Source organism: Drosophila miranda, chromosome XL, assembly GCF_003369915.1.
Source record: "Drosophila miranda strain MSH22 chromosome XL, D.miranda_PacBio2.1, whole genome shotgun sequence".
Classification (NCBI taxonomy): domain Eukaryota; kingdom Metazoa; phylum Arthropoda; class Insecta; order Diptera; family Drosophilidae; genus Drosophila; species Drosophila miranda.
Window position 1 is genome coordinate 17,757,241 of NC_046673.1, and position 20,587 is coordinate 17,777,827.

At 50.5% G+C, this 20,587-nt stretch overlaps 3 protein-coding genes across 15 annotated transcripts in view; all 3 read right to left on the reverse strand.

Annotated features, from left to right (window-relative positions):
- Positions 1 to 416: 416 nt before the first annotated feature.
- Positions 417 to 1,422, reverse strand: LOC108151474 (rRNA biogenesis protein rrp36-like). The gene is made up of 2 exons (XM_017280107.2): positions 764 to 1,422; positions 417 to 701 (listed from the first exon to the last, which is right to left on the reverse strand). The coding sequence occupies exons 1-2, from the start codon at positions 1,346 to 1,348 to the stop codon at positions 603 to 605; spliced, it is 684 nt and encodes a 227-aa protein (XP_017135596.1). The 5' UTR covers positions 1,349 to 1,422; the 3' UTR covers positions 417 to 602.
- A 5,807-nt stretch (positions 1,423 to 7,229) lies between these two features.
- The window catches only part of LOC108164547, an 87,272-nt gene continuing 73,914 nt past the window's right edge, over positions 7,230 to 20,587 (reverse strand). For 7 of the 13 annotated variants that reach the window (XM_033389798.1, XM_017300359.2, XM_017300356.2 and 4 more), the window contains 12 exons: positions 16,932 to 18,706; positions 16,050 to 16,313; positions 15,650 to 15,969; positions 15,078 to 15,596; positions 13,276 to 13,864; positions 12,705 to 13,211; positions 11,436 to 12,626; positions 9,801 to 9,931; positions 8,926 to 8,931; positions 7,773 to 8,540; positions 7,559 to 7,699; positions 7,230 to 7,492 (listed from right to left, as the gene is read on the reverse strand). In XM_033389798.1, the coding sequence (XP_033245689.1) occupies positions 7,421 to 7,492; positions 7,559 to 7,699; positions 7,773 to 8,540; positions 8,926 to 8,931; positions 9,801 to 9,931; positions 11,436 to 12,626; positions 12,705 to 13,211; positions 13,276 to 13,864; positions 15,078 to 15,596; positions 15,650 to 15,969; positions 16,050 to 16,313; positions 16,932 to 18,690 (6,267 nt within the window). In that variant the 5' untranslated portion in view covers positions 18,691 to 18,706 and the 3' untranslated portion in view covers positions 7,230 to 7,420. The remainder of the gene's footprint in view (positions 7,493 to 7,558; positions 7,700 to 7,772; positions 8,541 to 8,925; positions 8,932 to 9,800; positions 9,932 to 11,435; positions 12,627 to 12,704; positions 13,212 to 13,275; positions 13,865 to 15,077; positions 15,597 to 15,649; positions 15,970 to 16,049; positions 16,314 to 16,931; positions 18,707 to 20,587) is intronic. The other 6 variants (XM_033389820.1, XM_033389813.1, XM_033389811.1 and 3 more) reach the window with 6 other exon arrangements.
- On the reverse strand, positions 13,943 to 14,957 carry LOC108164548. The gene has a single exon (XM_017300361.2). It carries the CDS (start codon positions 14,840 to 14,842, stop codon positions 14,018 to 14,020), a length of 825 nt encoding a protein of 274 aa, XP_017155850.1. The 5' UTR covers positions 14,843 to 14,957; the 3' UTR covers positions 13,943 to 14,017.

Consider the following 20,587-nt stretch of genomic DNA (forward strand, 5'->3'; position numbering starts at 1 on the left):
TGCTTCTCTCCTGCTCGTGCTCGTGGTCCTGCTCCTGCCCCATCCACAGCTCCAGCCACAGCTCGGGCGCCGCCTCCCTTTGTTTGTGGCCCCAACAGCCAAGAACTTGTTGACGTTGTTTCCTGTCAATCAGCGCCTTGCCCCTGGCCTCTCGCCCCGTTTAAGCTGCATTGTTTGTGGCTAACAAAAAACAATAATCTAAATTATTGTAATTGTCCCAGGAAGGACCTGATTGCTTGTCCGGGGCGGCAGAATTGTCATGGCAGTGGGATTGTTGCCTGGCTGGGATTCTCTAACATTTTCCATGAAAGCCTCCTCTTCCGATTACTACCCATCCCTTGACGGTGTTTGCTATCGTTGTTTTAAGCCCATCGAACCCACTATCGACCGTCCAATCCAATGAGATGTGATTTGTTTTGCCAGACTTTATTGCGGTCTAAAGGAGTGTCTTGTGTGTGTGTCTTAAGCTCAATGCAACATTAACAAATATATAAACACCCCGGGAGGATATAGAGTGAGCTCATGGCTCAACAAATAGTGCAGCCATAAAGGATTAAACATTACAATTTAGTCGCGCTCGTCTTTTTCTCTTCTGATGAAACTTACGCCGTTTCGTTCGCATCCGCGCCGTCCCCTTGACCCTCCGGGACACCATCGGGCCAGCAGCCCAACTCATACATTTCTCTGGTAATCTCAGCCAGCTGCAGGAAGGCCGCCCTGGTTTTATATGGGTTTCAGAAGGACAAGCCGAAGAAGCACTTACCCCTGCGGCTACTGCAAGTCGTTTCTCTTCGTAGATCGCGAACAGCTCGCGGTTGCGTTCCACCAGTCCCTTGTAGGCGTTCAGTTTGTCCTGCCAACGCTTCAGTCGCATATTGATCTCAGACCTATCGCGGGTCACTTTTGCGACTCCCCTGGGAGTCTTAGGGATCTCTATGATCTGTACGCCCGACTGGTAGTCGTCCTCGTCGTCGTCGTCGTCGTCGTCGTCGTCGTCCTCGTCGCCGTCGTCGTCGTCCTCGTCGTCCTCGGATGGCCCAATATTTAGGTCCTCATCGGACCCCTGCTCTGAATAGCAAACCAGCTGTGAGTCGTCCACGTCTGGGCCAATGGCTGTGCTCTTTCCGGATCCCGACTTTGAGTCCTGAAGCTTCTGGGAAATCTCTGGGTTGTTCGAGTATGGAGATATTTCCAGGGGCGTCTCCGGGGTCTTATCGCGAACCAACTCGGAGTTTTCCACGTATGGGCAAACAGCTGTGTCCCGACAACGAACCAACTGTGATTCTTCCGCATCTAGGAGAACCTTCGGGGCTATACGCGCACTGCATACCTGAGGATTCCGATTCATTGTACTGAATATATTTTCTTTTGGATCTTTTTTGTTCGTTTGGAGAGTGTTTTAGTGACAGACAATTCGATTCAAGGCCTGCCTAGACCCTGACGACCCGGACCCTGTAATCGGGTCACGGCATGGACCAAGTGGATGTCGGGCCAGTGAAATAAATTAATAATGAATACTCGTGTTGTGGCCAACAGAAGAACCACAAGCTCCTCGCTGATCGGTTGCAGTAAAAGGCATTTCATGCCGACGACGGGAAGAGGTTTGAAAACCCCGAGGTGGAATTCCAGGAAGTGGCTCTGCTGTCCGTAGATCTCTTCAACTAGGAGATACTTCCTTCCTTTTGATCCGTTCTCACGGACAGCTCTGACCAACGAACGAGGACCATCTGTGGCAAGTGGCACTCCTAACTGACGGTTACAGAGCCTTCGAGAGTTCCCACGCCTCGAAGAACTTCGAAGATCCCAAACCAAAACGGAGAATACGATGCTGACAGTCTGTTTATTCGCTGGCTGGCGCTTTTGTGTGGTGTGTTTCTGTATTCTGTGTGAAATCTGTAGCATTCAAAAAATACATGAACATCTAAAATTGAAGATAGGGCGAGCTTTGGCTCAACAAATGACGCAGCGCCAAGAGTTGGCGTTTTGGGAGGGATCGGCATCGGAGTACTCCTCAGACTGGTCCCCACCTTTCGCCTTGGCCTTGGCCTGGGGCTGGGCCAGCGCCAGGGCCATGGCTAAGCTGTGGATGAAGTTGAAGGACCATGACATGACTCATTACGATCTAGTCCCTTCACTAGATGGTACTCACTCTTTCGCCTGCCCATCAGTAAGCTGATCCTCGAAGGACTTCGAAGCAGCTTGCAATTTCGAATACTAGGCCATCGGATGGATGGCTTTCCATGTCTGGTAGAATCACTTGATCCTTCCTGTTAGCCTCCTGCAAGTTGGTTACGTCTTTTAAAGGGTCCCGGTCCATTGTCGGTGTTTTGAATGCTTGTAGTATATTGTATATCTGGTATGAACTGTGAAGTTTGTTGTCGATTGCCAGACAGACAAGTCTGAAGTGAGGTGAGTCTTTCTTCAAGGCCTGCCGGTCATAGGACCGAACTCAAGGCCTGACTGGACCTGGCACGGACCCCGGAATCGGGTCAGGGCATGGACCAGCCGGAAACTGGGTCAGTGAAATGAATAATGAATATACTGGTATTGTTGCCAACAGCAGAACAAACAACGACAGCACCAACAACGGCAACAGCTCTCTTCGAGCCAAGTGCAACACGCGCGCTAAGCGGCTGCATTTAAAGGCCCTCCTGCACGGGGCGCCCTGCACGGCAAGTGTGGCGAGTGGAGGGACTTCGACGCAAGGCAGCTGCCAATCCGCACACCCTCTCGAAATCTCAAAATCTCACAATCGAGATGGAAAAACAAGTAGTTGCAGTGGAGTCCTTCGACCAGCAGATACCCCAATCCCAATCAGATTCATGCACAGTCCTATGGCTTACGGATACTTTTGGGTCGAAATAGTCGGTGGATCGTAATGAAAGGCAAAGGGATGAACTCTTCCACTGGTGGCCCTGCTCAGAGCCATGTCGGTAGTGTTAAAATGCTTCTTTCTCTCGCTGGTGGCGTACATCTACACGAATACGCCCTCGACGGGCACTGGGTATGAAAATGGGTTTTGTTGTTGGCAGGCAAAAGCTTGCCACAAATGATGAAATGCTAAAATGCATGAAATGCAACACCAGTGCCAGGGCTTGTTGCAAGGAGCAGCGTAGGGGCCAGACAGAGGGACGGGGAGTGGGCAGGGCTTGAAGTGGGCGCTTGATTACAGTGAAATGCACTCAAAAGTGCCGAACGAAGCGATGCCTCCAGCGAATGCGATCGAATGTGCAACAACGGCAACACACACATCCACACACACACACACACACACACACACACACACACAGATATATAGAAGGGGAAAAGGCTGCGCCAAAAAGTTGCACAAATTACATTTAAGTGACGCAAAAGTTAAGTGAAACTCATTGGGAAAATCGCGGCTAGATGCGATGTGGCATGACTGAGGGGATAGGAAGGAGAACATAGAGAGATGGGGGGTAGTGGGTGGTGCCACAAGGAGAGGTGGATGATAGATGGTGGATGGTGGAACGATGGAGGGGGAGTCCAAGGGTTAGCTGTTACACTGTTAAGTGCTTTGGTACGCCAAAAGTAGGCACTTGAACTATTTTTGTGTTCTCGCACTCTCGGCCACACTTTTTCAGTTGTTTATGTGCTTGTGATGGGATGGAATTGTACTATTGGATGGAATGTGGAAGAGATTACGGAGGCAGGGTGTATGGATACTGGATATCCACTGCGGGGATGGATCTATGGAACGACGCCATAGTAAGGATACAGCAGAAAGTGATCACATGTTCCTGTTCTTCCCCAGAGTCCCAAATATATTACTTGGGGGTTGACCTTGAGACCTTGAATGGAAAAAAATGAGGGCTGGGTGTTGCATTATGTACTCACAAATGTCAGAGGTGACTCGGTTGGGAAAGCATTGCATTTTATTGTGTTTAGTGTTGGAAAATTTGACTCGTATGAGTAGGCCCTCAGCCCCAAATCTGTGCCGTTCTTCTCAACGATTGCAAGCCCATACCGTAAGCCGCTCTTCCAGTGTCGGATATCAATGCCACGACATGGGAGGGAACGTTGACTGCTTGGATGCATCCATTGCCATTGCCATCACTGCCACTCTGCGAGGATGAGGATGAGGACGATGATGATGATGATGATGATGATGATGGCTGGCGACGTCTCAGGTTGTGCCTGGCTTCACTTGTGTTTTAGCCTCATTTGCCACATGGTTTCGCTTGTCTTGCCCCGTCTGGCAGCGTCTCGTATCCCGATCCCAGACCCGCTCTATGCATCGTCCTTCTCTGTTTCGTGCGCGAATATGGTACGAATATTCCCATTTCGCAGTTGGTTGTGTCTGTCGGTCTGTCGGTCTGTCTGTTCGTCTGCCGCTTGTCGGTTTCCTGCACTAATGATGCATTCTCACTTGCAACAGTGCAACAGTGCAACGGCAACGGCAATAACAACAACGGCTTTCGGCACGACTCTCGTGTTTTGTTGCTCCCCAGTTCACTTGAGTGAAATGTTATCTTCTCTCTCGTGCAGTTCCCAGTGCCAGTTCTCGCTTCTGTCCCTGATCCCAGCACCAACCAACCGAACCAAACCGGCGACCATCCAAGGCTATTTTCGTAGAGCATCAACCAACAGAAGAACAGAACCAACAACCTCCTAACTATGAAAGAATTGTGCTCGCCATATCTAGAAACCGAAAGAGATTCATTGACGATGAGCAAATCTTGCTTTTAAAGCTCCAAGTTCATCACTACAATCTTTCGATAAGTCTTGTTTCAGTAAATTACAAATTAAATAAACAAGACGTATGGCATTAGTCCAAAATATTTAAATAGAATAGTTTGAAACTAATTAAATCCTTAGTCTTTGAGTCAGTAGATGCAGTTGGTGCACAGGTTTTTGCCTTAAAAGCTATTGCAAGAGTTTAACTTAGGCCGTCAGGAAATAAATAGCTTCTATATTCCGCACACAAAAAAGAATCTTAAAAATGTAATCTATTCAAGAGATCAAAGAAATTTGAATACGACTCTATTGAATATACGTTTTCCAGAAAACTATCCGCATTCCTAGCTCATCCATCCCTTAAAGAATTTCAAACAAAGATCTATCAAAGATCCAAGTTCCTCGAACCCACACAAGTGGCTCTCATAGTCGTACTCTTGTATTTTTCTATTCGGGGGATCATAAAACACAACTGCATTACGTTTTTTGTTTCCATTTCCTCTTTATTATGCTCAATTTTCGGTTTTATACTTTTGTTACGCATATGATTATATATTCTTTCATTTATTTATTTTGTTTTTGGTTTCGGTTGTTTTTTTGCTTTTTGTTTATTTATTTTTTTGTTTGTTTTTTGGTTTCGTTTGCCTTTACAAATAATCATCGCTATGATCGTTCTTATATAATTTATATTTCATATATCCATTAAATTGTTATGCCATTTCTTTGTTATATAAATAATGTACACCACCAAAAGAAAAAACGAAAAAAAAAAAAAAAATACAATTCAGTACTTATTTGGTTTAATTTGTATTCTTTTTTTTTCTTTGCTCTTTAGTTTGTTGAAGCTGAATTGGGGGATCTCTTTCTCTTGTTTTTTGTTGTGGTTGTTATTTGAATTTTTTGGTGGGCTTGGGCGTGGCCCGTGCCAAGCAGCGGTAATGCGGCCGAACAATTTTTCAAACAATTTCGTTCAATTCAAAAACATCAAGCAAATGTCCCATTACATTAATAATTCATAATTTATAATTAATAATAGTACTCTTGGTGACAGCTGTTTCCGGTTTCCATTGGGCCGAAGCGAGTATTTTACACATTCATACATACAATACATAGAAATGCAATTTGTTGTCTCCGTCTCTGTCTGTCTCGAGTCGTGTCTTCTCATGGGTTTACGATTACGATAATGCCATTCCAGATGTACGCTGTATTCATGCCTGGGCTCCTTGAATCCTTGAATCCCATCTCTCGAACTTTTCTATCTTCTATTCTATTCCGTTTTCTCTCTCTCTCTCTCTTTCTTTCTGGCGTATATGGCGTATGTCTGCTATGTTTTATGCTTTGGATTAACTCTTCCTATGGCTTTCTAGCTCTAACTTTTCTTGGATCTATGTCCCTCTCTTTCTCTCTATCCCTCTCTATTCCCCTCTATATATATCAACTTGTTTAACGAGTAGTAGCACAATTTTTGGACGAAGATGGTTGAAATCGAAGCTTCTAAGTGAGTGAGTGTGTTTGTGTGATCGATTGTGTGTGAAGGAGACTATCCTGCTAACTAAATCCTCTAAATATATAGTAGGTGGTGGATAGTGGATAGGGGTGTGGGTTTCGCTTTAGGTATACGGTGTTCGGATGTGGGTGAAGCGCTCTTCTTCAGTTTATATGTTACATACATTATGATCAGGCTATAGGTATATGCTTTCTATAACTATCAAAATTCTCGGCTATATGTTCGAGTAGAAAAGGAAACGCGTTAGTTACAATCTCCATTTCCCCATCCACGAGTATCTCTCGCCTTCCTTTAACCTCTTCTCTCCCTCTCTCTCTCTCTCTCTCTCTCTCTTTCTCTCTGTTTATATATATTTTTATTTGTATTTGTATACATATATAAATATATGAGGGTGCTATATAGTGTGTGGATTATACGTATATATCGAATATATATACTTTATATGCATATCAGAAGAGCAGCCCCGACTGCCTGCTGTCTAGCTGCTGACTAGCTTGAAGGTTTTCGCTCTGTTTGCCTTGTGCTTCAGTGTTCCAGTGGTTCTTTATATAGTATATATGCATGTAAGTGGGGAGATATCTGGGGAGAACAGTAGTGGAATTGGGTCGGGTATAACGGTGGCTAACTGCAGTACTCTCTGATCTGTTCCGATCTGTTCTTTTCTGTTCTTCTGATGATCTGTTCTTTTCTGTTTCTGTTCTATAATGTTCGCGCTGTTCAACTAAGCTAAGGACGTTTTCGCAAAAAGGTCATCGTGTTCGTATATATGTATATATGTAGTTATATGCACTATGGATATACGTTTAGTCACTCCGCCGATCGGGGCCACATTTTATTGACTATTATTACTAAGCTTTGCAAAAAGGCGTGCCCTGTGCCCCGTGCCCTGTGCCATGTGCCATGTGCCATGTGTGCTGTTGTCGGGTGTCGCCTCCCCTTCTTTATTTGTCGTAGTAGCTGCTGTTGCCCCGATCGAAATTTGTTTAGTTTACTAACAAACAAAAAAAATAGATATATTATGTAGATATAGGTAAGCTAAATCATATCTTCCTAAGCCTATACACGCATATACATACACAGATATGTATGTACACTCTATATGCAAGCGTACACACACACATATACTATATATCATAATATCTTCCATATGGTTTTGTAGTTAACAATATCATCATCTATCATCTATCGTCTTGCATTTCCCCCTCTTCCCAGAGCTTAAATATATATGGGATTCTCCTGGCCGGTGAGCAGGCGGAACATGGATGTGGGCATCGTCTTCATGAGTATCTGCAAATGGAATCGTTGTGCATATAGTCTATAGTCTTTAAGACTGATCCCAGCTATGCCTCTTACCTCCCCCACTGATGTGGCGAGCAAGTTGACGATCTTCTCGTGGGGCACTGCCACCACGCTCTGGTTGTTGATCTCAATGATGCGATGGCCAACGCGGACCCCACCTCGCTCGGCTATGCCGCCCCGCAGAAGACTGCAGATCTATTAAAGGCAAAAAATATATGTATAATGTGGCAGTTGTTCGATAAATATTAATCTCTGATCGGGGACTTACCACACCATTCTGAACACTGAATCCCAGCTGATATTTGGTCTCTGGCCGCTTGATCTTCACCTCGACAACGGGGGCGCAGGGCACCACTGTGAACTTGACGACTGTTTGGTTTTTGGTGTTCTTAATGTACGTCTGGCAGGTGGAGAGCGGCAGGCCGACGAGGCTCAGTCCGTTGATGGCGATCAGCTGATCGCCGATGTTCAGTTGGCCGCACCGGGCCGCCGCACCGGAGCTCATCAGGTTGGCAATGACGACGGTGGGGAGCATGGAGCCCCAGCCGCTCTCGACAATGACCACACCGAGTATCTCGCCCTTGGCCTTGGGCACAACGACCTCCTTTTGCAGCTCCTTCTTGGCAAAGATCTCGAGCTCGTCGCCAAAGATCTCCTGGCTGTTGAGCACCTCCTGGTAGTCCATCTCCTTGACGAATCGATGGTCTTCGATGCCGTTGGCCTTGAGGAACTCCATGTAGGCCACCTGGAAGGCCTGGCCTATGGACTGGGCAATGAACTGGGCTTCGTCGCTCTCAAACACGTGACAGATCATCTTGGGCGTACGATTCGGCTTGGGAGCATCGTCGATGTCCTGCGGCACAAAGCGGCGTCGAGCCATCAGCACCACCAGATCTCCAATGTCCGCTATATAAGAGATCGTGCGCAGTGCGTGATCCATCATGATCTCCTTCAAGTCGGTGTTCAGCACCATGATCTTCTCCGTTGATATAAATAGATCCACTTCGGTGCTGGGCTGGACATCGCCATCGGGTGCCTAAAAGCAGTTGTGATTGTGAATTAGTTGCGAGTACCCCACCTCAAGTACCATATTGTATGCCATAAAAGGAAAAGAAGGAGGAAAGGCGAGGACTGGCGTGGGTTTGCAGGGTTCTTGGCGGTTGGCTGGTGGCTGGTGGGCAAGCATCGCTTTCGGGGAACACAAAATTTACAGCGGGGAAAATGTCTTCAATTCAATTCAATTCAATTCAAGGCAAATCAGGCAAATCAGAGAGCTTGGTTCGGAGGGGGACGGGTGTTAGGGGGTAGGGTGTCAAAGGTGTGACCACAGTGTGACCGAGTATTCAAATACAATCTTTCCATTCGGTCACCCTGCAGTGGTGGGTGTACAGGTGGGATTTTCTAGTGTTTCCGGTACTTACCAGGGCCTATGGTGGAATATGCGAATTTGTTTTATTGTTATTGTTTTTTTCGTTTTTATATTTTGTTGTGTTTTTTATTTTGTTTCATTGGTTTGCATGGCGATACGTGGATTGGTTTAGCGTGGTGGTTGATCGTCGCGGATGCGGAGCAGTTGATGTGGAGGAGGTGATGCATGAAAATATATATAGTAAAGAGTTAATGCGCTTCTCTCTCTCTCAAATCGGCTTTGCTTCAAGACGATTACTGTCTTTGGCGGGTCAAGGGTTGGGGGTGCGGGGGATGGTGTCAAATCAAAAAACAAGGATCGGTTGGGGATCAAACTAGCTGAAAATTTAGCACAAAATGCAGTAGGTCTTGGGTTCAGCAGCGGGCCAGAGAGTTTTTCCAGTCGGTGGCCATTGCAGAAGCGATATCGTATTTCGTATTGAAAATGAAATGCTTGATAAGTTAGAATTAGGGTATTCGATTGATATTTCGGAACAAAAAGGAAACAAGAATAATTCGTTTAATAAGTATGGAAAGACTCGAAGTATTGGTCTTAGTTGAATCAATTTGAATCACTCGAAAACCCACATAGAATTCGACTTTTGGAAAAATTAAAGATAAAAATTGAAGGTTAAAATGATATTGAGTTGATAATTGATATGGAAAGATCCTTAATGTTTTGGCTAATTTTAATCCACTTTGGCCACCCTCTGGCACTACTCTGTGGCGGGGATAGCGGGCTAGGAGGCACCCAATCACCCATACATAAGTCTTTAGATGGTAAAAAAAACCAAAAAACATAACACCAAATGGAGAAGAGCAATCGAAAGAGAGCGTGGTGGTTTGGGTGGGCTGGACTGAAGAGGGAACGGGAAGGGGAAAACTTTACCTTGATACGGGAGACGGCCTCCTCGGCCTGCATCATGCGCGTCGACTTTGTGGGCTGACCCTCGCAGACCAGCTGCGTGGAGCCCAAGTACTTGGCCCTGAAGAGGACGCCCTCGATTAGCACTGCGCCGCCTACAAGACGGACAGTCCGATTAGCATTCGGGTCTAAGCAATATCAGGCATTATAGAGTACATGTCGAGTATACGCTGGTCAGTGTATGTGATTGGTGCTTGAGTGTCAGTGATAGAGTACCTAAATCCGTATTATTAGACTCCCTCCAGACCCTATCGCAGAAGCTATAATTGGCATAGCTAGCCTAATCAATCAGAAGTTTATTAATTTCAAAAATTGTGTCGTAACTGTCATTCCACTGCGCAGGTGGTACATATAGTCCGGATACCATGTTCTCCCTTCATAACCCACAGAACTGTCAAGTTTTATTTCAATCGGATACGTAGTGAAGTCAGTAGTGGTACGGATCATGTCATTCCACTGTGGAGGTTGGGTATACGAGTACATATAGTCCAGATATCTTGGTGTCCTTTCATAACCCACGGAACTGTCAAGTTTCATTTCAATCGGATACGTAATGAAGTCAGTAGTGGTACGGATCATGTCATTCCACTGTGGAGGTTGGGTATACGAGTACATATAGTCCAGATATCTTGGTGTCCTTTCATAACCCACGGAACTGTCAGGTTTCCTTTCAATCGGATACGTAATGAAGTCAGTATTGGTACGAATCATGTCATTCCACTGTGAAGGTGGGATATACGAGTACATATAGTCCAGATATCTTGCTCTCCTTTCATAACCCACGCAACTGTCAGTCAGTATCGGTACGAATCGAATGGTAATCCTACAAGTATTGTTAATCTGAAAGACTCCCTGGAGTGAGTTCCCCTTTGACTTGGACTTTGGTTTGTTTCGTGTTTTCTTGTTAGTGTTGGATCTTAAATGCTAATACATAATGAAATTGTATCTTACAAAGTATTGTACACACACACAGACACAGTAAAATGAAGAGTTGAGTTTGGTTTTTTGGTAGAACGAACGAACGAACGACGCATGCAAAAAATACGCAAATAAATATGCGAAAAAATACAGAGAAATTATATATAAATATATATACGAGTATATATATATGGATTAATATTTATATAGTTTATCAATTGCACATTACGATTCACAATGGCGTACGTTGGCTGCGAATTTCGAATTATATTCTTCAATTCGTTGGGAATACCCATGCAGAGGGCTTTCAGCGAATCAGAGGGAAGTATACAAATTTCGAAGGATCAGAATGTTGGGTCTCTGCCCAACTCTCGGAAAAGCCGATACTCGATCGATACTTGATCGGACAACAACAAACTGTGACTATAGGCTTCGCCTGGACTTGGGCTTGGATCTGCAGGGGTATTGGAATCTACGGCAGGCCGGAGATAGCTTACTTTCTTGAATTTGTTCAGCATGACAACATCAACGAACCACATCAACGAACCAGAGCTCAGATTACACAATGGTGTACGAGTACATAGTGTATACATAGGAGTAGCAGATATACGAGTGGTTGGTTATACGAGAGTACAATAGAATGCGGAACAATCGAACGAAGGGTAAACCCAACGCATTTACCTTCTTTGCTCTTACTCTTTTTCACTTTTTTCTCGCCGCTGCCGCAGCCGCTGTTGCTGTTGCTGCCGGCGCCGCTGCCGCTGCTGTTGTTGCTGCCAGCATTCACTGCGGTGGTCACGGCTCCGGGATTGGCCACACTGCTCCCAGCTCCTGCTCCTGCTCCTCCGGCCACTGCTGCTGTGATGTTGATTCCTCCGTTGAGACTGCCGTTCTCCGCCTCCAGCTTGATGATGCCGCCACCGCCTCCGTTCACGGAACGGTCGGATCCGCCGCCGTTGCCGGGACTTTCCAAGGGCGGAGCCGATGCCACCGCCGCTGCCACCGAGGCAGCCACCACGGCCGAGGCCACCACATCCACAGGATCGCCTACGGTCGACCCGGACTGCTGGGCCTGTAACTGCATCTTGCTGGGCGATTTCTCGCTGTGCTCCGAGGAGCTGCGTGATATGCTGCGCTGGACCATGCCCCCGACGAGGTCGAGCAGCTTGCCACCGCTGCCGGAGGAGCTTTTTGGGGGTATGGGTGGTGGCGGCAGCAGCTCCGGCGTGGAGCTGAGCAGAGCGTTGTAGCCGTTCCGCGTCTTCGTGCTGGGCATTTGCTGCTTGGGTGAGATTTTCGAGAGCAGTGAGGAGCGCGGCTTGCGGTCCCAGCTCTTGTTCTCGTCGTAGTAGCCCTGGTCGTCCAGCCGCTGGTGTCCCAGCAGGCGGTCCGTCTCCAGGTCAGTGTCCACATCGTCCTCGTCCGCACTGTGGTTCTTCGAATGGTTGTCCGACCCGGACTCGAGCAGCCCCTTGCCGACACCACCGTCCAGGTGGCGGGACAGCCACACGGGCGAGCTTATCACCGGCGAAGGCGATCGCTGCGCCGTCATCAGGCTGCTTCTTTCCGGAATCGGCGGCGGTACGCCTCCCAACACTCCGTTGCCGTTTCCGGTTCCGGTTCCATTGCTGCTACCGTTGCTCCCCGCACTCCTGGGCTTACCCGGGCCGGACCCCAACCCACCACTGCCCGACGGCGTGGTGGGGGAGCTGCGCTGCAGCGTTGAGCTGATGGCCGACGCCAGGGGCGTGTGCTTGCTGCTCGGCTGCAGCAGATCGACGTCTGCTGCGCTACTGCTATTGGGCTTGCGATGCGGCGCTGGAGCCGGCGGCGGCGGAGTCATCTGCACCGTGTCCGGTCGATGGAAAACACCTGCACAAAAAGGTCAGAGATTGGGAAATTAGATACCTGCCCAATCTGTCCCATCTGCCACGTGTGGCACACACTTACTGATCGAATAGAGCGAGTCCAGGTCGGGATCGATGTTCTTGAACACTTTGTTCTGGCTGTGACTGTGGCTCTGGGTCTGGCTGGGACTCTGGCCGAGCAGCTCCCGGGGCTGTGGCATCGGCGGTGGCTGCTTGGCGAGCCCATTGCTGGGACTGGGACTGTTGACGAGGTGGCCGTGGCCGCCGTTGCTGTCCGTGGTGGAGGCGGTGGTCAGGTTGTGCATGCTGTTGAGGCTGTTGTTGGTGGATAGGCGCTTCATGTCCATCAGCATGGAGATGCCGCCGCTGCCACCGATGCTGGTGCTGGCACTCAGGCTGTTGGGGCACTGACCCTGACCCGGGCCCCCCTGGACGCCGGCCTGCTGCAGGTTCTTATTGTTGTTGTTCTCGGTGTCGCTGGTGTGGCCCGAGGAGAGTCCGTCCTCCAGCACGGGCATGGCGGAGGCATAGTACTTGGCGTAGTTCGAGCACGAGGTCGACACGCCTCCGTTCATCTCCCCAGAAAGACCTGCAATAAATGGGAGACCAGTTAGCCCGCATGTCCTCATACAATCCCCATAGCCTCTACTCACTGTCCAGATCGCCACAGTTGGAGTCGTAGTCGGTGGTCTCCGGCGAGTAGCGGTAGTTGTGGCCCCCAGCCGGGCCGACGCCCACGCCCACGCTCTGGCCGAGCCCACTGCCGCTTCCGGTGCTCAGCAGTTGGTTGTGGTTTAGGCCATCCTGCTCACCGTCCCGTTCGCCGCTGCTCCGGCTGGCAGAGTCCAGGAAGAAGTCAAAGTCCCGCATCAGGGGGCTGCCGCTGCTGTAGTGTGGCCTACGTCCCGAGACGCCCACGCCCACGCCCACTCCCACGGGCATGGGCTGACTTTGCTGCATCTGCGGCTGGGTGTATCCCCCGTAGACATGACGCTCTACGTCTCTGGACAGGTCTGAGGTGGGGGCTTGCTGCTGCTGCTGGCGATAGTCCCGGTCCTGGTCGTGATCCTGATCCTCGTCGTGCTCCTGGTCTTGCGCGATGTGCTCTTCCTCGTCTTCTGCCTCATCGTTCTCCTCGTCGTCACCGTCACCGTCGACGTCCACGTCATCGTCCTCCTCCTCATCCTCGACCAGCTCCTCCTCGTCGCGCTCAAAGTTGCTGTGGAACTCGTACTGTATGTCCTGCAGAAACAGAACGAGAGATGACAGTGTGAGTGAGGATCATGGCTATAATGGTATATCTCCCAGATATTCCAGATTTCTGTTCTTGCAAAGAGACTCGCAATTTATTCGCATAATAATAATATTAAATAAAATACAATTAGGGATTAAGGATCAAGACGTAATCTTCTGGACAAGACCACTGTCATTCCCCTTCAAGGCCCCTGGAACCTCTTGCGATGGCTCTGTTTGAGGATCATTTGACGGTTGCCAGTTGACCTCGGCCGGATAGACAATGGCCCAAACGCGATCGTTGTGGAGGAGCACCTCGTAGTGAAAGTGGTTCGCCATCACCACATGCGGCAGCCGGACCTCAAAGTACTCCTCGATGGGGGCCAGCGACACCTCGTGGCAGTTGATGTACACCGTGGAGATGGCTGGCAGCTGGAGGGTCGCCTCGAAGGTGTCGCACATCTTGCCGCCCCAGACGGCGGCGCTGGCGAAGATCAGCCGCTCCCGGGCCACCAGTTGGGGCAGCTCGAAGGCGTTCCGGAAGGTGTGCAGCGTCACCACGGTACTGGGGTGGGCCACACTGAAGAAGCTCTGGTCGAACCCGCAGACGATCACGGGCGAGCCGTGGGCCAGTTTGCTCCTGAAGCGGATATCGTCGAACTGCTGGATGCCCACCGTCTCCGCCTGCAGGCAAGCAATCATCCGCAGTGCCCTCGTATAGTAGTCGTGGCTCTGCACCTTGGTGTGCAGCATCTCCATCGCCTGGCACACTGCGTCCTGGAATGCCGAGAGCATCGTCTCATGCACGCAGACAGCGGCCACTGTGCGGGGCGCAAGCGGTTGCTTCAGGGTCCGCAGCAGGGGCTTTATGGCCTGCTCCAGATTGGCCTTTTTGCAGATGATCAGCAGGGTGGGCTGCAGCCAGGCCAGGTCGCTGCCGTCGCCGGGAAAGTCGGGCTGGCGCCATGTGTACGGAACGCGGGGCATATTCTTCTTAAAATTTCGACTTTCGATTTATGATTTAAAGGGAAACTTGATTGGGATTTGGGGAGCGAGAGATTGGGGTGGAGTGGAGAGTACGAGAGCAAATCTCCGTGTGAAGTAGAGATCAGAGTTTACTTATACTTGGATATACTTGGTCTAGACCCAGAAGTACGACCACAAGACCACAAGATACCACAGGAAGTTGCTTTGTTTTCTGATAACTGGGAGGAGTACTCACAATGCTGTCCACATCGCTGCCGTTCTCCATGATGGGCTGCTCGTCGGTCGAGGGGCACTTGAAGAACTCCTCCAGCACCTTGCGCGTCTCCGAGAACTCGTAGAGGTAATCAAAGGTCGATGATTTTGTGTGGAGGCTCAGTGGTCCAGCTCCAGGTCCTGGTCCCGCCCCTGCTCCTGCTCCTGCTCCTGCTCCTGTTGAGCAGCACGCTGTCGGTGGTGCTGGTGCTGGTGCTGGTGCTGGTGTTGTGTGCATTGGTGGCGTGGCCGACCTGCTGGCCACCTCGTTGGCCACCGCTTCAGGCGTGGTCAGGTCGGAGATGGTGCCAATTTCGGACACATCGTTGCTGGTGTCCTCCGCATTGGTGTCGCTGCTGGTCACCGGCTGCTGTAGTTTGTTGGTGTTCGTGTGGTTGTTGCTGTGGTTGCTCATCATGCTCGTGTGGTGCTGTGGTGCCGCGTGCTGCGGCGGCTGAGGGGAGCAGCTGCGGGGCTCGCGATGAGGCGGCGAAAGGATTCGCTACAAGAGACAGAGTTATTAGTGAATTTTCTGTATATCTGTGGAACATATACCTGTGGAAAGCCCGGGCGCACAGGATAGGCCTGCAATTGCTGCGGTGGTTGTGGCGCCTGCGAGTGGTTCTGAATGTGGTTCTGGGTCTGGGCCAGTGCGGCAAGGGCTGCCCGGGCCGCCGTCTTCTGCAGCGAGGTGGCTGTTGAGCTCAACGGTGGCACAGCGGCCATGGGAAGCTGCTGCTGCTGCTGCTGCTGCGGTGCTGGTGCTGCTGCTGCTGCCGCAGTGGCTGGTGGTTCGCTTTCGTCCGCTGCCGAGGCTGCCGCTGCTGCAGTCACTGCCCCCCAGCCACCAATGCGCCGGGGAGAGCCTTCGTATTCTGTGGGGAGTAGAAATGGGGCACAGAGAAGTGATTAGAGTGCGAGTCGTTCAAGTGTTGTCTGTCTGGCTCTCTCCCACCTATAATGCCGTGACGCGACTCCACGGCCAGCGTGTAGTTGCGCTCCAGTTGCCAGGCATCCAGCTTGTGCTCCCGGTACATGGCTGCCTCCTCAAGGCTCCTTAGGCCGGATTGCAACTGCAGCTGCAACTGCGACTGGGACTGCGATTGGGACTGCGACTGGGACTGCGACTGTGGCATGGGCAGAGTCTTCTCTATCAGCTTGCTGGGATGCTTGCAGCTGCTTTCCTCGGCCACATTCGCTTCGGTTGTAACACGCAGATCTGAAAAGGACAGAGCGGGTGAGTGGATAAGTGAATGAGGATGAGGTTAGGGCCACTGGCAATTGGTAATGGCAATGGCAATGCTAATGGATGAGTAATGGCTGAGGGCGGACAGACATCAGTCCGACGGCTTGGCATGCCAATTAATTGCAATCAATTAAATTCCACTTTGGAGCATTTCCTACCGCCTTTGTTCACCGCCGCCCGACCACCGTCCGTCCCTTTGTCGGGCTCCATTTGTTCATGTTTGCCGTACACTTCATTACGCTTGATTTGCAATTCAATTACCCGGACCCCGGACATCAATGCTGGCTATGCAGCCAGTCGGAAGCGATTCACATGCTGCCCCTAAAATCGTCCGGAGCATGGCCTCGGGCACAGGCAACCACTCAACCGCTCCACCGCTCGCTGCTGAGGGCTCTTCAGGCGGCAAATGTGGCCAGAGTCCGGCAACCACAGGACAGTATAGGACAGAACCCATTCACATTCAGTGCCTACTCGGAAGCAATTTCGAATGGGGCTTACATCTCCATACGAGTACTCCAGCGGGATGCGACGACCCATTGGTACCGCCCAGTGCTTGGTGATTTCTGGGAAGGATTGGCAATGAATACTTACGCTGCCAGCTCTCGCCGGGATCTGCCGATCCGTAGACACCCTCATTGCCTGCTGCGCTACCATTGACCAGACGATGATCGCGTTCCCTCTCACGCTCTCTGTCCTCGCCGTGTCCATGCCGCTTGCGCTGCTGCTGATGCTGCTGCCCCGTCAAGTGGGTCAGGTGGTTTTCCCGTGCCGCCAGCACCTCCTGCTCAAGCAACAGGATCTCCCTCTCCCGTTCCCGCTCCTCGCGCATCCTCAGTTTGCGCTGCTCCCGCGGCTCCCAGTCCCCGGCCCCGTGCTGATCCAAAGACGACTTGCTTCCGTATAGATAGTGGCTGGCCAGTGGGGTCAGTCCGTCCGCACAGGCATTGTTTACGGACTGCTGTTGCTGTTGCTGCTGCTGTGGCTGCTGCTGCTGCTGGGTTGCCGTGTAGCTGCGGTTGATCGGGCTCCGTCCGACCCGGAGGATGTGCGCCGGCGGCTGCTGCGTTGCCTGTCGCTGGGCCAAGCCGTACAGCTGTGTGGCCATCTGCTCCCGCTGTTGGTGGTATGCCCGCCGGGCGGAGGCTTGCAGATGTTGCTGCTGTTGATGCTGCTGCTGCTGCTGCTGCTGCTCCTCCGCGTACTCCGCGTACTCCGTGGGAGAGTGCAGCAGGGAACTGGCTCGCATGGGAGCTGTCTCCCAATAGTTCTCCTTGATGAAGGGATTCTGGCTCTGGCTCTGGCTCTGCACCTGACTCTGAGTATTGCCATTGCTGGCAGTTCCGTTCACGTTGCTGCCGCCGTTGTGCAGTGATTGCTGCCTGCTGCTGATGGCGCTTGCACTGGCGCTGGTGGGCAGGCCTGTGCTCCGTTTGCGCGGCATCTCGGGGTAGGTGCTCTGGCCACGCCTGGTCTCGCCCGTGTGGTAGTAGAAGGAGGCCGGATAGCCTGCCGCCAGGACGGTCTCGTCTACTTCCTCTTCAGCTCCGGCACCCGCTCCACCAGCAGCAACGCCGTCTCTGGATCCGTCTCTGGATCCCTCCGATTCACCCTCACCCTCACCCTCGACTGGAAGTGCGGCAGAGCTGTGCAGCGGCGGCGGTGGCGGCGGTGTGGGCGGTGTCAGTGGGGCGCACAGGAACGGATTTGTGGATATACGCGGCGTCACCGAGGAGAGCGACTCCGAGGAGTGTGACGAGGCCGAGTGCGGCGGCGGCGACTGTGTTATGATGTTGACGCTCTTGTAGTAGCTGGGCGTGCTGGTCTGCGTGGCAGCGGGATCCGTGGCCGCAGTGGCTGCTACAGTGGTGGGGCTGCTGCTCCTGTTAAGATTCACATCCGTGTGGAGCTCATGTCGCTGCTGCTGGTGTTGCTGCTGCTGCTGCTGCTGCTGTGGATAATGCTGCTGCTGCTGCTGCTGCTTGGGCCGGCACTTCGGGAAGAGCAGGCTGATCTGATCGTTTAGCGGAGAAGAGGACTGCTGCTGCTGTGGATAGTTGTTGCTGCTGCTGTTGCCGTCGCAGTCGTGCTCCAGACCGTTCAGCGCATAGAAGCTGCGGGACTGGTTGCCGGTTGCTCCCAGTGATCCTGCTGCCCCCGTGGAAGCTGTGGCGTGTGGCGGCAGTCGCTGGTAGGGCAACTGTTGCTGCTGTTGCAGTTGCTGCTGCTGTTGCTGCTGTTGCAGTTGCTGCTGCTGCTGCTGCTGCTGGTGGTGATGATGGTGGTGGTGATGATGATTATTGCTACTAGTTGTTTGTCCAGCAGCCAATGTTGTCAATGTTGTGCTGACCATTATTGTTGCCAATAAACTGTAACGAAAGAGGAAAAGAGAAACACCATGAGCAAGCGAAAGGGATGCAGTGGCACGAACACGGAGCCACTGGGAGTGGAGTGGGCGTCAAGGGTGGTCCGTTGGGGTCGTGAGGCCATGTTACGCCTCCTTCTGGCAGTTGTTTTAATAAATTCAGGCACAATGTCAACCTTTGTCATGTCCGAGCGGCAACAGGCCGTGACAGTAACGAGTTCTGTCGCGACCGCTGCCTGGCCTGGCCTGGTCTCGTCTGGGGGTTTATTGGAGGGGATGCTGCAGAACAGAGCGGATCAGAGCAAAAACAAATGGCAGATATAAGACAGGCAAATATTTAATTGTCCTGACCAAAACGGAATGCGAAGCACGAGCACCAGAACAGTGGCAGAGGCGCGGGCAGGGGTGCGGGCGGGGGTGCGGGCAGGGGCAGCCAATCAATGTCATTGAGAGCGATTGCTGACGGTTTGCTCGATTGTCAGTGCGCAATTGCTATGGCCAGGCATTTATCGGGCTTAATTTGCATTCGCAAGACAGTTCTTTTTTTTTTTCGCTGTCTGGGCAGGCTAATTAAGAACAGTTTCACTTTGGGTGTTTTCAAGGTGTGGAACTTCATTAAAGTTTGCTTAGTGGGTGGAGGGGGCGCTGCTGGAATCATGGGAGCAAGATACAAGTATTTCTATTAAAAGTATTCGCTCTTAGAGCATTTCACTGAGGATGAAGTGTATTTGAATTAGGAATAAGAGCGTGGAAAGTATGTGTGTGGACTGCAAGTGGATCCCAAGTTGCAGTCTAACAGAAATATGGTCGAATAAAGTGGTCGATTGCATGTGGACTATTAGTGGATCTTAAGATTGTTTAAAAAGTAAATCAACTTTTTAGCTCCTAGAGAATTTCACCGATGAAGGTATGTGGATTGTAAATAAATTCGTGGGTTTTATGTGGACTTTAGGAGGATCCCAACTAGCAATCTAACAGACATGTGTCTGAAGATTATTAAAGTACCGAATAGAGTGGTCGATGGCATGTGGACTATATGTGGATCTTGAGATAGCTCGCAAACGAAATAACTTGTTAGCTCCTAGAGCATTTCACCGATGAGGAAGTATGTTTCATTTAAGAGTAATAGCGTGGACCGTATTTGTATTTTAGGTGTATCCCAAGTTGCAATTTAAAAGAAAGAATGTGTCTGAAGATTATTAAAATATCGAAAAGCGCTTTGGAATGTTTGTGGACTATAAGTGGATCCCAACTGGCACCCTAATCAAATAAAGCTGTTAGCTCCTAAAGCATTTAACTGATGCTGAAGCTTACCAAAACATCGAAAAAAGTTGTTGGGGGGAAACTTATCTAGAACCTTATTCAAATGCAGAATAAATAACATACTTGGATCGCATGAGGATATCATTAGTAAATAGGAAAAACGCTGGTGGTTTCACCCAAACGAGCCTCTCTTGAAATCCTTTTAAAGCTAGAGCAGCGCTCCAAAGCACATTCCCCCTTAGGGCTCACCCGCTCCATCTCCATTTCATTCTATTCTGTACGCCCCACACACCTTCTCCGCTACCGTCGCCGTCGCCGTCGCCGTCACCGTCTCGGCCTAGGCCCTTGCGAGTTTTCCTTTCCCATAGCCAGCGTTATGCTAATGCGTGCGGTGTGTAATATGTGTTGTGCCTGGGGCTTAAAATATTTTCCCAACAATCAAACTAAAAATTTCGAAAAGGATTAACAGCAACAACAGTGCAGAGTGGAAAAAGTACCAAAGTACAACAAAAAACCATAGAAAATACCCACAAGGCACACACATTCAGCGGGTCTGGGGTCTGTGTGTGTGATGTGTGTGTGTGTGTGTGTGTGTGTGTGTGTGTGGGAAGGGGAGGGGGGG

Coding starts and splice junctions, on each gene's coding strand:
- LOC108151474 (XM_017280107.2), bottom strand. CDS start 1,348: ATGAATCGGAATCCTCAGGTATGCAGTGCGCGTATAGCCCCGAAGGTT. Junction 702..763: donor GACTTGCAGTAGCCGCAGGG/GTAAGTGCTTCT, acceptor GCCTTCCTGCAG/CTGGCTGAGATTACCAGAGA.
- LOC108164548 (XM_017300361.2), bottom strand. CDS start 14,842: ATGCCCCGCGTTCCGTACACATGGCGCCAGCCCGACTTTCCCGGCGAC.